Source organism: Dipodomys spectabilis, unplaced genomic scaffold, assembly GCF_019054845.1.
Source record: "Dipodomys spectabilis isolate Male_0828 unplaced genomic scaffold, ASM1905484v1 ptg000069l, whole genome shotgun sequence".
NCBI lineage: Eukaryota > Metazoa > Chordata > Mammalia > Rodentia > Heteromyidae > Dipodomys > Dipodomys spectabilis.
In genome coordinates, this window is record NW_024870746.1 from 6,385,639 (window position 1) to 6,403,123 (window position 17,485).

Here is a 17,485-nt window from a genome sequence, read left to right on the forward strand (position 1 = left end):
AAGATCTAAAAATCTTGGTTCACTAAATGAATGCTGTCCTGCAGAGTGTTGTGCACTTGACCTTGGATGAATTACTTCACCTCTCTGCTCTTGTTTCCTTCACATGAACATGGGGTAATTATTTTGTCCTGGTTATATTTGAGGTAGACTTTTGTGAAACTCAAAGCATTCTATACCATGCAAAGCACTCTCAAATGGTGTATAGTTTTGTTTTTGTTTTTTGGTAGTTATGGGAGTGCTCTGCCACTTTGAGCCACAGCTCCACTTCCAGTTTTCTTTTGGTTAATTGGAGATAAGAGTCTTACAGACTTTCTTGCCCATGCTAGCTTTGAACTGTGATCCTCAGATCTCAGCCTTCTGAGTAACTAGGATTACAGGTGTGAGCCACCAGCACCTGGCTGTGTGTGTGTGTGTGTGTGTGTGTGTGTGTGTGTATGTGCGATTTTCCCTATCCTCCCCAGTATTTCGACTATCAAGGCTCTTTTCAGCTCTGGCAGATTCCTTGGGCTGCTGGAAGTTTTCCCTCCAGCTTTCTTTTATTCTTCTTCCTCCAGCTCCCTACCATAACCCTAGAATCTACCTTCTTCCACACACTTCTTCCCCAGTTGTCTTTGTCAGACATCACCACCTCTGCAAAGACCTTGTCCTCAGACCTGAGACTCTAGATTCCATCTCACCAAGCTTAGTGGGAGTGAGGACCTAAGAAAGGAAGAGAAGGCAAGAAGCCAGGGGTGAGTCTGGAAAGGTCTGGAGCTGGCCAAGGTGCAGGCTATTAGGAAGAGGGAGAAGCCCCAGAGTCAGAGGGAGAGGTGAATTCTCTTGACAGCCCTCACCACTAACCTCTCTCTGTTACGTGTCAGGATCTTTTTTTTTTTTTTTTTTGGTCGGTCATGGGGCTTGAACTCTGGGCTTGGAAACTGTCCCTGCACTCTTCAGCTCAAGGGGAGCGCTCTACCACTTGAGCCACAACACCACTTCCGGTTTTCTAGTGGTTTATTGGAGATAAGAGTCTCATGGATTTTCATGCCCAGGCTGGCTTTGAACCTCTATCCTCAGATCTCAGCCTCCTGAGTAGCTAGGATTACAGGTGTGAGCCACCGGTGCCCGGCTATGTCTCAGGATCTTACCTTTCTCCCAGCAAGAGGGAGAGCTTTGCAGAAACTAGGTTGTCCTGCCTGTTGTAGAAGTCTAAATGGACACACTGATAAATAAGGCCAGGGCTAAGAAACAATATGGAGTTCAAGTACTAGGCTGCCATAAGAAAAGAACAACAAAAGCATACATCTGTAATCTCAGGAGGGAGACAGGAATGTCTAGTGTTTGGAATTTGAGGCTAGCCTTGGCTACTTATTTATTTTTTGCGTGTCCTAGGGCTTGAACTCAGGGCCTAGGCACTCTCCCTGGATGCTTTTGCTTAAGGCTAGCACTCTACCACTTGAGCCACAGCACCACTCCTGCTTTTCCAGTTGATGTGGTACTGAGGACTCAACCCTAGAGCTTCATGCATGTTAGGCAAGCACTCTACCACTAAGCCACATCCCCAGCCCAGCCTCAACTTCTTATTAAGACTCTGATTCTCCTTTGTCCACCGCCCCCACTACCAAAGATGCAAAAGCTTTGTATGTACTGCTGTGGTACCTGTGGTATCCTATACAAAGAATATGAAAGGATTAAAAAAGAGCAATGTGCAGAGCATGCTAACCAACTGTGAAGAATAAGGACCCAAGATCTAGCCACTTTTTGTGTGTGTGTGCTGGGACTGGGGCTTGACTCTGTCCCTTAGCATTTTCCATTCAAGTCCAATACTCTACTACTTGAGTTGTAGTTCCACTTCTGCTGTTTGGTGACTGGTTGGAATCTCATGAACCTTTCCTGCCAGGGTTGGAAATTCTCAGATCTTAACCTCCTGAGTAGCTAGGGTTACAGGTGTGAACCACGAGTGCTCAACCTGTGAGACTCTTATCTCCACTAAACTACCAAAAAAAAAAAAAAAACCAGAGTAGAGCGGTAGCTCAAGTGGTAGAGTACTAGCCTTGAGCAAAAGAAGCTCAGGGACAGTGCCTAAGCCCTGAGTTCAAGCCCCAGCCCTCTCTCCCACCCCCACACATAATGAGTTTATGTTCAACACTGTAATGTTTCCTCATTTCACTCTGCAAAAAAGCTCAAATCTAACTTAGGACCATAAACTACCCCACATTTACCCCCAGTTCAACATTTTTCTTTTTAATAGTATCTAATTGATCACCTCTTTATATACTTTTATACTTTTATTTATATAGACTTCCCACCTACTAGAATGCAAGCTGTATAAGTACAGGGATTGATTTTGTTCACATACCACTATATAAAAAGTACCCAGACTGGCAAATAGTAGACACTCGATGATATTTGTTTATTGAGGTTTTTCTTTTGTTTGTTTTGTGGTGCTGGGGATTGAACCCAGGGCCTCGTTTGCTAGGCAGGCACTGTTCCACTTGATCCACACCCCCAGCAATAATATTTGTTGAACGAATGAAGATGCAGTCTTTGGAAAGACCTCTGGAAAGCTCTCTAAGAAGTATGTAACCACGGTTCCCTCCAGGGAGGAAAGCTGGAGGAGTTGAGAGATAGGTATAAGAAACTTTTTTTCTTTCTTTTTTTGTCAGTCCTGGGGCTTGAATTCAGGGCCTGGGCACCATCCCCGAGCTTCTCTTGCTCAAGGCTAGCTCTCTACCACTTGAGCCACAGCCCACTTCCAGATTTTTCTGAATATGTGGTACTGAGGAATCGAACCCAGGACTTCATGCATGACAGGCAAGCACTCTACCACTGAGCCACATTCCCAGCTGAAACTTTTTTCTTTTATAGTTGTTTACTGTAGGCTTTTCTTTTACAATTAACAACAACAACAACAAATCCCAGAGAAAAAGGAGTTAACTAAGGAAAATGCTAAAGAAGAGCTGATGCCAGGAAGGGAAAGAACGGTTCTAAGCCAAGCGCCAGTGGCTCACGGCTGTAATCCTAGCTACTCAGGAGGCTGAGATCTGAGGATCATAGTTCAAAGCCAGCCTGGGCAGAAAGGTCCATAAGACTCTTTTTTTTTTTTGGGTCCGGTCGTGGGGCCTGAACTCTGGGCCTGGGCGCTGTCCCTCAGCTCTTCAGCTCAAGGCTAGCACTCTATCACTTGAGCCACAGTGCCACTTCCAGCTTTTTTTTTTCTGCTTATGTGGTGCTGAGGAATCGAACCCAGGGCCTCAGGCATGCAAGGCAAGCGCTCTACCACTGAGCCACCTTCCCAGCCCCTCCATAAGACTCTTATCTCCAATAAACCACCAGAAAACCGGAAGTGGCGCTGTGGCTCAAGTGGTAGAGCATTAGCCTTGAGCTGAAGAGCTGAGGGATAGTGCTCAGGGCCAGAGTTCAAGCTTCATGACTGATGAGAGTGAGAGAGAGAGAGAGAGAGAGGGAGAGAGAGAGCGAGAGAGAGAGAGCGCCTATCCCCTATCTCCAGGTGAGTACCTGAGGTGAAAAAGGAAGATGGGCAATAGCTGGGCTGTAAGAGGTTGATGATGATCCTGGAGAAATGCTGACCAAACCCTATAATTAGTATGTCAATACATATGGGAGTGATTCAGGAAAAGCATGGATTGGTGGCTGCCAAGGGGAAACCAGACTGTTTGTTTCCTAATAGAACATCACCGTGGTAAACTTGAGGGACTTGTGTGAGCACATAAGTACTTTTCTCTTATAGCTTTGTATGTGGGTGTGTGTGTGTGTGTGGGTGAGAGAGAGAGAGAGAGAGAGAGAGAGAGAGAGAGAGAGAGAGAGAGAGAGAGAGGGAGGGAGAGGGAGAGGGAGAGGGAGAATATGTGTGCATGTACCAGTCCATGGCTTGAACTTTGCTCCTGGGCGCTGTCCCTGAGCTCTCTTCAGCTCGAGTCAAGCACTCTACCACTTGAGCAACTGCACCACTTCTGGTTTTCTGGTGGTTAATTGGAGATAAGAGTCTCACAGATTCTGCCAGGGCTGGCTTTGAACTATGATCCTCAGTTCTCAGCCTTCTGAGTAGCTAGGATTACAGGTGTGAGCCACTGGCACCCTGCTGTCCCTGAACTTTTGTGCTCAAGGCTAGCGCTCTACCACTTGAGTTCTACTTGTGGCTTTTTGTGGTTAATTGGAGATAAGAGTTTCACTGGCTTAGTTGTTTGGGCTAGTTTTGAACTGAGATCATCAGATCTCAGTCCCTGAGTAGCTAGGATTACAGGTTTCAGCCATCAGCACCTGCCTTTCTCTTACAGTTTTGTGTGTGAGCTGAGATCTCTTTGTAGCTCACAGGGCCTTCTGGAATAGCTCAGTGATTTCCCCAAGCTCCTCAGAAGCTGGAAGCTCACTAGAGCTCCCCTATTTGGGGAAGAACTGAGTCCTTTGAATCTTCATCCTAATATTCTGAGCCTTACAGAAGACCCCTTCCCCCACTCACTCAACCCAGAAGCTTAGCCCCTTCCCTGCACACAGGTTGGGAAGAACTGGCCTTTCTCCTGTCCTCCACCCTCCACACTCAGGCACTAGTGAATAAGGAAACCTGGTTTTTCAATCTTATCCCCCCTGCCCCCCACCCCCACCCCAACAAGCTCCTTCCCTCTTTGGTCTTTGCTCTGGTTCAAAGACCCTTTCAGTGCCGACGTTTCCTCATTCCCCTTTAGACATTTAGAAATTGTGGCCTCAGCACCTATTTATTATAAGTATAGTTCAGTGATTCTCAAACAGTGATCCTAACGGGAAACCTATTACTGGTACTAATGCCATGGTAAAAATCAACCATCTGGGTTAGTGGGCTCACTGTGCCAAGCTTGGAGAAGTGCCAGGTCCTGCTGCGGTCTTAACTGGGGTCCTAGCCAGCAGGCCAGGCTCCTGTCCACCAGAGGTCCATCAAAAGTAGGGGCTGGAAACAGTTTCAGAGATGAGGCAGATTTGACAGATGGCACAACTCAAAGCAGGATGCACACTCCACTTTTCACTTGTTCGTGGCCCATTCTTGGCAGACCACAGCTGGCCCAAGACGTCCTGCTGGGGCTACAGAAGAGAGAACAGAAAGCTGAGAGCGAGCTCTGCCACAAAGGCTGCAGCCATACCTCGTTTGCCCTATGCCCACCTGAATGAGCCCAGCCATGATGCCAGGGCAGAGAGGAGACAGTTCTCTGCTGCCATTAGTCCAACAGTTCCTTGATACACCAGCAACAGAGGAGGATGTAGGCAACTTCTTTCAGGGTCTTCTGCAGGCCCTCCCAACCCGTACCCATCTTAATGACAGGCACCCGGAACCCAGCATCTCGCAGGGCCCCTCCAAGGGAGAAGGGTAGGGCATGAGCTAGGGGCTGTGTCCTGGATTGCATGTGAGCAGCAGTTTTGAAAAGAGTGTAGATGCTGCCTTGGTGCCTTTTATCAACTGTCCCCACCCCCATCAGGCCTCATGACTACAGACAAAGGCCTCAGGGTCTAGCAAAGGAAGGTTCTGGGTCTAGGACAGGCTGAGTCAGCCTCTATAGGGAGAGACAGGGGTGGGGTTGGTATGACGGAGGGCCTGGCCAGTCTTTCATCCTCCATAGCTAGACCAGCTCAGCTTCTCTTCCTCTGGCTTGGGTGTTGCCCTGTGTGGTTGGCACAAGTATTGCTCTCGCCCTCTGGTGGGCTCTGGCTGAGGCTGACATTGAGAATCATGAGATTTTTTTGGGGGGGTGCCTATCCTGGAGCTTGAACTCAGGGTCCGGGGGGGCTGTCCCTGGGCTTTTGTGCTCAAGGTTAGTATTTTACTACTTGAGCTACAGTTGTACTTCTGGCCTTTTCATAGCTAATTGGACATAAGAGTCTCATGGATTTTCCTGCCCTGGCTGGCTTTGAACCTCCATCCTCAGGTCACAGTCTCCTGAGTTAGAGCTGGTATTACAGATGTGAGTTGTTGGCACCTAGCTCACGAGCTTTTTAGCTTGTTCAGCTTCACCCTTAGACTCATCAGAGTAAGCATGGCCAGCTTAGCTGGCAGCCTCTGGTTCACTTTAGCTTCCTTAGTCCCCTGGAGCAGGAATGCACAGCTAGAGCAACAGGCACAGTGAGAGGCATGGTTTATTGACAGGTTACACTCCAGGCTAGCCCCCCTTTCCTCCCTCCTATGTGCAGGATCATGTGCGGGAGTTCCGCTCTTCATCTTCGTTTTCCAGGAGGTAGGCTGGGCGGTAGATGGGGTGCCCTCCTGGGCTCAGGCACTTCAGGGCTGGGTTCTGCACTGTGTTCTCCTGACTCCCCAGCGATGTGTACCTGGAGTGGGAAGATAGAAGGCTAAGGCAAGGGCGGGTGGGCTCTTCTGGCGGCTCTCCCTGTCCTACCACCCTCATGTCCTCCCTGCATCCACTCTCCTTTCCTCATTGCCTTACCCTTGGTCATACAGGATACAGTATGGGACAAACAGCTGACGCAGAAAGTCCCAGATGTTTCTGTAGGTCCAGTCCTGGGAAACCAGAGTCATAAAATAGTTGCCAATATTCCTTTCTCCCCTATCTATCCCCTGCCACTCTTGCCCATCCTAAGCTCTTCTGCTTTGTTGGCCTAGAGGAAATCTGGCTATTTGGCTGTCTGGTATATCTTGCTCTGTGTAGATAAGTAGTGAGACAGGGAAGGCCTTCAGCCTCTGCTCCTGCCCATTCCCATGCCACCATCCACTGGGATGTAAGTTCCAGGACAGGGAAAGGACCATGAGTCTAAGCCAGCACTGTCAGGTAGAACTTTCCACAATGTTCTAGATCTGTCCTGTCATCTATGGTGGTCATTTGATGTGTGATTGATACAAGTGAAGAGCCAAATATCTAACCGTATTTAACTTTAGAAATTGAGATTAATTTATACGTCATATTTTTAGTAATTTGTGTTTCATTTTAATTAGTATTCCAGTATGAATAAATAGCTATGGCTATCTTATTGGACAGCACAGGTCCAAGTCTGCCCAAAGCAGAAAGCACAGTGCCTGCCACTGAATAAATGCCCAGTAAGTATTAGTCAAAAAGAATGAATGGAGGATGGAGCCCCCCTGTCCAAGCCTCAAACTCTAGCTTTCTTCCAGGGAGCCAGTGTATGACCATAAGTCACAGGAGACCAAAGAGAGTAAATCCTAGCCCCATTACCAGCAGTGGATTGATGCGCATGAACGAAGGCCAGCTAGGGTCAGTGGGACTGAAAGAACTTAGGCCACAGGAGTAGGGGTCAGTCCGACGGGTACCCATCAGAACAGCCTTAAGCTGAGGATGGCGCATTTGTAGTTCAAACAGGGCCTGTTTCATGTCACCTTCAGCCTCTAACACCTGAAGATTATACCTTAGAAAGAAACAAAGGTGAAAGGTCAGAGTCCTATCAAGCCCTTCTTGGAGCCCAGACCTCCAGTCCCCTATACCTCTTGATGGTGTCTTGTAGAAACTGTTCCAGCTCAGGGAAAGAGGAGATGCTGCGGATATACAGGATCTGGAGAGGTTTTGGAACATCAGGAAATTTCCTAGGGAGAGGAAAGAACCCATAGGCTTGCCAGCAAACACAGGAAAATGGTTTTCCAGAGGACTCTCTCCCTTAGAAAACTACATCCTCTGAGAAGTCTACTATTATAACCCTCAAACCTGAATTTCCGGATTTCTGGTATGAGATTTCTTTTTTTTTTTTTTTTTGGAAATGGGGGTCTCACTGTGTTGTCCAGATTAATCTTCAACTCCTAGGCTCAGGCAATCTTGTTGCCTTGATTTCCTAAGTGCTTAGACAGACACCCAACACACTCACTTCCCTAGGGTCAGGGATGGTAGCCTGCACATTCAGAGCCAGGTACTTGTTACATGAGCAATAAATATGTTGGGAGAACAGAATTGCATGGCTACTTCACCTATGCCCCATCTCCTTACTTTCTGGGATGACAGGATAGCTGGAGGACAGGATAGGACAGGACAGCTGGAGGACAGGAGATATTTCTGAGGCTGTGCTTCCCAGGGGCAGGCTCACCTTTTTACCGCTGCATGTACAAGGTGCAGGAGGGCAGTGCAGTCCTTGCCCCCGTTGAAGCCCACGCAGAGCTCGGTGAGGCAGTACTGAGCCAGGGCAGTCTCAATGGTCTGTAAGGCACTTGCTACCTTTTTTCCCAGAGAAGACCCTGCCATGCAGGCAGGGAAGAAGACATCAGATCAATGAATATGGCTGTCAAAGAAGCCATGCTATCCTTGCTTAAAATACTTCAGTATCATCCTAATGTTTCTAGGATTAAGTTCAAACTCCTTTATGCTCTCCACTGGGCCTACAGTCTGCCTCATACTTCACCTTACCTTGGCCTTCAGTGTTTTTCCTCTGGAGCAAGAGCTAAGGAATGGGAGTGTAGAATATTGTTGCTTCCTTCCAGGTCTTTCTCGTTTCCTGGTTAAAAACCAACAGCCAAACCTCTTGTTTTCTTTTTACCAGTACCTGGGCTTATCTTAGGATCTGGGTACTCTCCTTTATCTTTTTGTTACTCAAGGCTGGTGGGACTCTACCACTTGAGCCACAGCTCTACTTCTAATCTTTTGCTGGTTAATTGGAGCTAAGCATCTTACACATTCCTGTCCAGGCTGACTTTGAACCATGATCCTCAGATCTCAGCCTCCTGAGTAGGTAGGATTACAGGTATGAGCCACTGGCAGGGAAGCCTTCTCTGACATGAGATGAGGGCTGATCTCTCTGTTGTAGTCTTTTCCACAGTGGCAATTCATGTAATATCTACGTAATGTCTATCCTTCCTTGGTCCACAAGAGCAAGTCATATATGTACCCCATTGAGCTATATCCCCAACAGCTAGCACAATGCTAGTGAAAGTAGACAGCATTTATTAAAAGAATGACAGTAGCTATCTTTTGCCCTTTCTTGGACTAGTGGCCCCTTAACACCAGACTGGAGTGACACCAGTGGGTTGGTATAGGTTTATCCTTTCTCAGGAGGTTCTTACCTGATTCAGCGAGTTTGTACACAGCCACACTGGCCTGCTCCACAGCGTTGGGCATGTAGGGGACCAGCGATCCCTTGGGCAGACGGGCTGTCAGGTAGGCCAAACATTCCTCCAAAGGCTCTTCTTCCTCAGAGTCTAGAGTTAGCTTCACCTGGTAATAGTTGCTGCCCCAGTCGGGGTAGGAACCCAGGCAAAGCCTACGCCCAAAGTGGGCCTGGGCCTCAGCTAGGATGGGGGCAATAGAGGATTCAGCAGCAGCCACATACAGCTCTTTTGAATGGAATTGCACAGCTGTGTTTTGGAAGAGATGCTTTAGCCCCCCTAGTACCCGTCGCAGCAGCTCTGGAATGCCTGGGAAAAGGTAGACGTTCCGGACAGAGACCAGCGGGAATCTGAAGGGATGACCAGTTTGAGGATCTGTACCGTAATGCAGGCAGGCAGAGGAAGGCACCAGTGACAGCTTTTCCCAGCCCTCCCCTCCTAGGGCTTTGATGGCCGCTTGCAGCTCAGGATGTGGCTTGAGCTCCTCCCCAAAGGCCTGTGCCACTGCCTCAAAGGTGACATCATCATGAGTGGGGCCAATGCCCCCTGCAGTGAGGACATGGGTGAAACGACTGGAGAAAGAAGTGATCTCAGCTGCAATGGTGGCTACCTCATCAGGTACAATAGAGACTCGGCAAACCTTGACTCCCAGGGAGCGCAGTGTCCGGCACAGAAAGTAGGTGTTGGTGTCTTGAGTGTGTCCCTGAGAGTTGGAGGAGGATGAGATTGTCAGTGTGGTGGGGATGACAAAGGGAAAGAGGGGGTTAGCTGTTGGTGTCTGATGATGGGGTACTCCTGGGTAGATATCACTCCAGGCTGCAGAGGAGGCAGAAGTGGGCACAAGAGCAGTGGGAAAATCTATTTGAATAGAATCAAGGATGAAGTGAGCCACTTTAGGCCTCCTTCGCTGCACTTTGAGCCTGACATCCCCTATATTTACGGATTCAATTATCAAGCCTGTGTAGACAACTTGTCCACTTCCTCACATACTCGAGTTTCAGTTCTGCCTCCAGGTGTATATTGGGCAGCCTAGTTTCAATATATCCCTGGATGTTGTCACTTTTTTTTTTTTTTCTTGTTTTGTGCCAGTACTGGGGCTTGAACTCAGGGCCTTGTGTTTTTTGGCTTTTTTCACTCAGCATTGGCACTCTACCATTTGAGCCACGCCTCCAATTCTAGGTTTTTGCTGGTTAATTGGAGAGAACAGTCTCTCAGGTTTGTCTGCCTGGACTGGCTTCAAATGAGGATCCTCAAATTTCAGCCTCCTGAGTAGCTGACATTATGGATGTAAGCCACCAGTGTCCAGCTGTTGTCACTTTGGTCAATGACTCCCCAGACACTGCCAGCAGCCAGTCATGCCATTCCTTCATCAAGTTAACTCTACTTCTGAAATCTTTCCCTATCCTGTCCTCTGTTCTCACTGTAACCAAGCAGGTCTTTAGCACCTTTTACCTGGAGAATGGTGACAGCCTACTGGCCAGCCTCCTGTCACTATGTTTTTCTGTATGTCTTCTGGGTAATCTTTCTAATGCGTCACTGTGATTGCATCACTCTTGGATTCAAAAGCCACTTGTTGTTTCCAATTGTATTTGGAATAAAGTTCAAATTCCTTTATTAGCATTTAAAGCTGTCTGTAGTATGTACCCTTCTATTTTTCTAATCCTTTATCACTCTACTTTTCTGTAGAGAGTTTAGTGTTTAAGAATATGTGTTCTGCTGGGCGCCGGTGGCTCACGCCTGTAATCCTAGCTACTCAGGAGGCTGAGATCTGAGGATCACGGTTCAAAGCCCGCCCAGGCAGGAAAGTCCATGAGACTCTTATCTCCAGAAAACCGGACGTGGCACTATGGCTCAAGTGGTAAGAGTGCTCACCTTGAGCTGAAGAGATGAGGGACAGCACCCAGGCCCAGAGTTCAAGCCCCATGACCAACCCCCCCCTCCCAAAAAAAAAAAGAAAAGAAAAGAAGAATATGTGTTCTAAATCAGGCACCGGTAGATCATGTCTATAATCCTAGCTACTGAGGAAGCTGAGATCTGAGGATCACAGTTCAAAGCTATCCTGGCCAGGAAAGTCCATGACATTCTAATCTCCAAATAACCAGAAAACCAGAAGTGGTGCTGTGGCTCAAGTGGTAGAGTGCTTTCCTTGAACTGAATAGCTCAGGGACAGCACCCAGGGAAGAGGGGGGAAAAGGATGGGGGGGGGGGGGGAGGAAATGGTATTCTAACCAGGCATTGGTAGCTTATCCCTGTAATCCTAGCAGGAGGTAGCTTATCCTTGTAATCCTAGCAGGAGGCTGAGATCTGAGGATCATGATTTAAAGCCAGCCTGGGCAGGAAAGTCCATGAGACTCTTTATCTCTAATTAGCCACTAAAAAGCCAGAAGTGAAGTTGTGGCTCAAGTGGCAAAGCATTCACCTTGAGCACAAAAGTTCAGGGACAAGCCCCAGGACTGGCACTAAACAAAACAAAACTGAACAAAAAATATGTGTTCTGAAGTAAGGGAAAACCAGGTTGGAATTCTTTCCCCACCGTGTCCTGGGCATGTTTCTCAACCACTCAAAGTCTCTGTTTCATAATCTATTAAGATATATAATAAAAGCACCAACTTCATGGAATTTTTGTAAGGGTTCATAAAATCATACATGTGATGTAGTAAAAGCACATTGCCAGGCTCTAGTAAACATTCAAAAATAAGGTCAGTGGTATTTTTTACAAACCTGATCCCGGTGCCAGTGGCTCAGGCCTATCTACAATCCTCTTTACTTAGGTGGTTGAGACCTGAGAATTGAGGTTCAAAGCCAGGCTGGGCAGACAGATCCTCCAGACCCTCATCAATTAACCAGCAAAATGCAGAAAGGAAGTAGAGGTATGGCTGAGGGGAAATCAAGGCCCACAGTTCACACATATGTCACCACCACCACTAGAACCCTGATGCCTGCAATGTCCTCTAGTAACACCTCTAAAACAGAGAAGGGATTCTTCCCTTTTAGTATCTTTCTTCTAGGGCTGGGGGGGGGGTGTTTGAAGAGGTAAGAACATCTGCTCAGCAAGCATTAAGCTAGTGTTAAAAACAAAAGCAGGAAATGTAAACATCACCTGATGTGGAAAAAATAACTTGTAATGTCAAAGCTCATAGAATGCACAAACTGTATAGACCATGATAATGACAATTTGTCTTGGGAAAATTAAAAAATGTGTTTGTGACTCTAAGTATCACTATTCCACAATACTGTGAAATATGTAAAATTTATGTAATCACCTAATCTCAATTAAAGGAAAAAAGTGAGAGAAGGGATGGGTTAAGAGAAATGGGTGACAATGTTGTCAGACACTTTGTACTTATATACTGTTTTGTAGAATGGGAACTTCTTTGTACAACTAAAAGATTTAAAAAAGAATTGTAAACAAACAAACAAACAACAAAAGCAGGGAGGCTGGGAAGATGGCACAGTGGTAGAGTGCTTGCCTTGCATACATGAGGCCCTGCGTTCAATTCCTCAGCATCACATAAGCAGAAAAAGCTGGAAGTGGTGCTGTGGCTCAATTGGTAAGGCACTAGCCTTGAGCTGAAGAGCTGAGGGACAGTGCCCAGGCCCAGAGTTCAGGCCCCATGACCCACAAAAACAAACAAATAAACAAAAGCAGGGACTGGGACTATGGTTCAGTGGTAGAATGTTTGTCTAGCATGCATGAAGCCCCAGGTTCAATTCCTTAGTTACACATAAACAGGAAAAGCTGGAAGTGGCACTGTGGCTCAAGTGGTAGAGTGCTAGCCTTGAGCAAAAGAAGCTCAGAGACAGTGCCCAGGCCCTGAGTTCAAGCCCCATGACTGGCCAAAAAAAAAAAAAGAAAAGAAAAAAGAGGCTAGCTTAGGTGCTGGTAGCTCATGTCTGTAATCCTAGCTACTCAGGAGGCTGAGATCTGAGGACTGTGGTTCAAAGCCAGCCCGGGCAGAAAAATCTGTGAAACTTTTTATCTCCATTTAACCATCAGAAAACAGCAAATGGTGCTGTGGCTCAAAGTGGTAGAGGGTTAGCCTTGAGTGCAAAAGCTCAGAGACAGAGCCAAGGCCCTGAGTTCAAACTGTGGGGCAGGGAGGGGAGAAGAAGGGGAGAGAGGCTAGTTCCTTCCTTCTAGTTCATTTATCCACTTTGCAAGTGCCATGGTTCATTCCCAAAAGGTTGAATATCATTCTTACATGCACCTGCACCTCCTCTACTTGCTTAGCTTCCTTGTCAGTGGCCCTTCTGCCACTGCCATTTTGCTTGGCAAATTATAGAGATTTGCTACAAGTCTTTTAACAGACTCATTGAAAGAACTAGTCATTTTTCTCCAGTATGTTGCATTCACGGTCGGATTCTACTATGGCAGGCAAGGGGGTTCCCACCCTGGTTCACCTTCCTCACCAGAATGGAGCAAGCCCTCCCCTCTTCTGTCCCAGACACACCTTGAGGATCTCATCTCCAACAATGATGATGCCCGCCGTCACATTGCGCCCCGGGGGAAGTTCAGAGGCCCTAGATGCCATGGTCCTGCCGTCTTTGCGCCTGTGCAATGTCCTGCAGTAGACACGCAGACCCCCAAATAGGGGCCGCAAGCACTGAGGAACCGCCAGGTCTACAGGGCACTGGAAGCCATAGGCTGGAAGCAGGCTCCGGAGTCGAGGAAACATGGAGGGCATCAGTGCACGTTCCCTCCTTAGAGGAAGACTCAGTATTTTCGAATCACATCCACAACTCCTTTATTCCCCGCATCTTTAATAAACGTGTCCTAAGCCCCAACTCACGCTCCTATGTCTAGACTCCAGTCTCCCGAGAACCTATCACTTTAAATGTCTTCTGTGTGCCGAATCGTCCAGAAGCGTGTTCTCTATCCCGGGCATCTGCCCCTTTAAATGTCCCTTCTCTTCGGGGCACCTGTCCCTTTAAATGTCTGCCTTAACTTGGGACTTAGCCCCTTTAAATACTCCACCACTGACCAGCACCCAATCGCCTTCAGCACCCTTTTTATTCAGGAACCCTTCTTCCCACCTATCTTCAGACTACTGATCTTTCCGAGGATCTCACCTGTCTATTTTGACCCTTCACCGTGTCTTTCCTTTCCTCATGTCCTGGGACAGCTTCCGTACTCAAAGCCCGGCCCTACATCACCTCACATTGATTGGTCATCTTGGATGTCGCTCAAATTCTATCCCATAGTTCTATTGGTTTAGATGACAGTCGCTCATGTGCTTTATTCCCGCAGGCGGGAGCAATGCTACGTTGTTAGTGGCAACACCACACGTTCACTTCTCGCCCGGAAATGTGGGGGCGGGACCTTAGCCTTTGGAGGGCGGGTCCTGGAAAGATTGGCGCGCCAAACGAGCTGTTTGGACTTGGAGTTGCTCTAAAAACTTTGGGGTGAGGCTTTCCGGTCCTGAAAGTAAATGGAGGTTTCACTTTATTCTCCGTCTGTTTTCAAATCATGCATGCGTATCTTTTTTTCCCCCGTGCTAGAGGGGCAGGAGCTAGTAGTTTTTCGTTTTGTTTTTTTGGTCGGTCGTGGGACTTGAACTCTGGGCCTGGGTGCTGTCCCTCAGCTCAAGGCTAGTGCCCTACCGCTTGAGCCACAGCGCCACTTCCGGCTTTTTCTGATTTTGTGGTGCTGAGGAATCGAACCCAGGGCCTCATGCATGCAAGGTGAGCACTCTACCACTGAGCCACCTTCCCAACCCCCAATGTGGGTCTTAAACTCTGGGCCTGGGCACTATCCCCAGCTCTGCAGCTCAAGGTGAGTCCTCTACCACTTGAGCCACAATGCTACTTCCGGCTTTCTGGTGGTTAATTGCAGAGGAGTTGCACAGACTTTTCCCGCCCAGGCTGGCTCTGAACCGGGATTCTCAGATCTTGGCTTCCTGAGTAGCTAAGATTACAGGCCACTAGTGCCAGGCTTAGTCTATAAAATCTTGAAAGGTAAATAACACACATAGTTTACAAGTCAAGTAACAGGCTTAGAAAAGTGAAGGAATTCTACTTCTCGATTTAAGTTTGTGGTGGATAGCTTTTCAAAAAGACTTCAAGCTTTTTGAGAAGCTCATATTTCTCATCAACATTGTATGTCTTAGAAGCTGGATTTCTTTTTTTCCTGGGGCTTGAATTTAGGATCTGGGCCCTGTCCCTGAGCCTCTTTTTTTTTTTTTTTTTTGGTCCAGTCGTGGGGCTTGAACTCTGGGCCTGAGCGCTGTCCCTCAGCTCTTCAGCTCAAGGCTAGCGCTCTACCACTTGAGCCACAGCGCCACTTCCGGCTTTTTTCTTTTTGCTTATGTGGTGCTGAGGAATCGAACCCAGGGCCTCGAGCATGCAAGGCAAGCGCTCTACCACTGAGCCACCTTCCCAGCCCCCCTGAGCCTCTTTGTGATCAAGGCTAGCGCTCTACCACTTCAGCCACAGTGCCACTTCCGGCTTTTTCTGAGTAGTTTATAGGAGATAAGGGTCTCATGGACTTTTCTGCCTGGATCTGTCTCCTGAGTAGGATTACAAGGGTGAGCCACTGGCTTCTGGTTTGGGAGCTAGATTTGAAAGTACTTTAACACTATAAAATCATAAGGGCCAGCCTTAAGTTCTTTCTCTAGTGATAAGCCTTTTTTTTTTTTTTTTCTTTTTTGGCCAGTCCTGGGGCTTTAGCCACTGGTGCTGGCTAAGCTCTGTTATTTTTTAAGTTAAAAAGCCAAAAAATTAGCCAGGCACTGATGATTCACACCTGTAATGCTAGCTACTAGGAAGCTGAGATCTGAGGATTGCGGTTCAGAGCCAGCCAAGGCAGAAAGTCTGTGAGATTCTTTTTTTTTTTTTTGGGTCCGGTCATGGGGCCTGAACTCTGGGCCTGGGCACTGTCCCTCAGCTCTTCAGTTCAAGGCTAGTACTCTACACCACTTGAGCCACAGCACTACTTCTGGCTTTTTTCTTTTTTGCTTATGTGGTACTGAGGAATCAAACCCAGGGCCTCATGCATGCGAGGCAAGCGCTCTACCACTGAGCCACCTTCCCAGCCCAGAGATTCTTATCTCTAATTAACCATCAGAATACCAGAAATGGCACTGTGGCTCAATGTGGTAGAACACTGTCTTTCAGCAAAAGAGCTCAACGCCAGTGCCCAGGCCGAGTTTAGCTAAGTGCCATGATCGGAAAAGCAAAACAACTTGTGGTTGGGGATGGAAGGGAAAAACTGGTTGTGAGGGAAGGGGTGACAATGTCCAAAAGATATGTACTCTTTACCTGACTTATGTAGCTGTAACCCCTCTGTACATTTCCTTTATAATAACAATAAAAAAAATCACCCACCCCAATCAGGTAAATGAAACAACGGAACACCAAAAGTACCTATTTGTCTAGTGACATAAGTAAGCTTCATGTTGAAATATCTTTATTTAACAAAGGTGGCATCACCCCCTTCTAAAATGTCAACTCTGTTCCAATCTTTTACTACTGAGTCCTCAAGCTTAAACACACACAAAAATGACTTGGAACGTTTAACATGTTGCTGGATCCAATCCCTTTAGAATTCAAGAATTCAATAGGTTTGGAATGGAGTACCCCAGTAATTTGAATTTCTGAGTTTCCAGATGATAGTGATGCTTCTTAGTCCAAAGATAACAGCTGAAAACTATTATAGGAATAGATAGAAGATGAGGGGTGTGTGGGGCTGGGAAGTTGGCTCAGTGGTAGAGCGCTCGCCTTGCATGCTTAAGGCCCTGGGTTCAATTCCTCAGCACCACATAAGCAGGAAAAAAAAAAGCCAGAAGTGGCGCTGTGGCTCAAGTGGTAGAGTGCTAGCCTTGAGCTGAAGAGCTGAGGGACAGCACCCAGGCCAAGAGTTCAGGCCCCACCCCCCCCCCAAAAAAAAAAGATGAGGGGTGTGGAGATTAACACCCTTAACACCCCTACTTAGCACTAGTATTTTTTTTTTTTTGCCAGTCGTGGGGCCTGAACCCTGGGCCTGGGTGCTGTCCCTCAGCTCTTCAGCTCAAGGCTAGTGCTCTACCACTTGAGCCACAGCACCACTTCCTGCTTTTTCTGCTTATGTGGTGCTGAGGAATTGAACCCAGGGCCTCATGCATGCAAGGCAAGCACTCTACCACTGAGCCACCTTCCCAGTCCATAGCATTAGTATTTTTAGAGTATGAATTTTTTTTTTTTTTTTAACTTAGGGCCTGAACTCTTGCTTGGCTTTCCCACATAAAAGTGGCACTTTACCAGCCACACCTTTACTTTCTGTTTTTTTGCTGGTTAATTGGAGATAGAGTCTTGTTAATTTGTCTGTACCATTGGTTGGTTTCAAACCAAGATCCTTAGATCTCAGCCAGGTAAGAGTAACTACAATTACAGGCATAAGCCGTATGTGTCTGACCTAGAACACAAACGATCAGTGAGACAGTCTTTTTTTGAAAATTTTCTGGTAGTACTAGGGTTTGCTCAGGCACTGTA

The 17,485-nt window shown here is 47.3% G+C and overlaps 2 protein-coding genes across 3 annotated transcripts; both read right to left on the bottom strand.

The window, feature by feature from the left end:
- Window positions 1-5,186: 5,186 nt before the first annotated feature.
- On the bottom strand, window positions 5,187-5,372 carry LOC122109147 (lens epithelial protein). The gene has a single exon (XM_042681353.1). The coding sequence runs from the start codon at window positions 5,370-5,372 to the stop codon at window positions 5,187-5,189; it is 186 nt and encodes a 61-aa protein (XP_042537287.1).
- A 709-nt stretch (window positions 5,373-6,081) lies between these two features.
- On the bottom strand, window positions 6,082-14,148 carry Flad1 (flavin adenine dinucleotide synthetase 1). 2 transcript variants are annotated; one of them, XM_042681389.1, is made up of 8 exons: window positions 14,090-14,148; window positions 13,471-13,582; window positions 8,978-9,722; window positions 8,008-8,155; window positions 7,418-7,516; window positions 7,152-7,341; window positions 6,408-6,481; window positions 6,082-6,291 (listed from the first exon to the last, which is right to left on the bottom strand). In XM_042681389.1, exons 2-8 carry the CDS (start codon window positions 13,549-13,551, stop codon window positions 6,156-6,158), a joined length of 1,473 nt encoding a protein of 490 aa, XP_042537323.1. In that variant the 5' UTR covers window positions 13,552-13,582; window positions 14,090-14,148; the 3' UTR covers window positions 6,082-6,155. The 2 variants fall into 2 exon arrangements, with proteins under 2 accessions (XP_042537323.1, XP_042537322.1); XM_042681388.1 differs by lacking the exon at window positions 14,090-14,148 and having other exon boundaries at window positions 13,471-13,770.
- Between the last annotated feature and the right edge of the window lie 3,337 nt (window positions 14,149-17,485).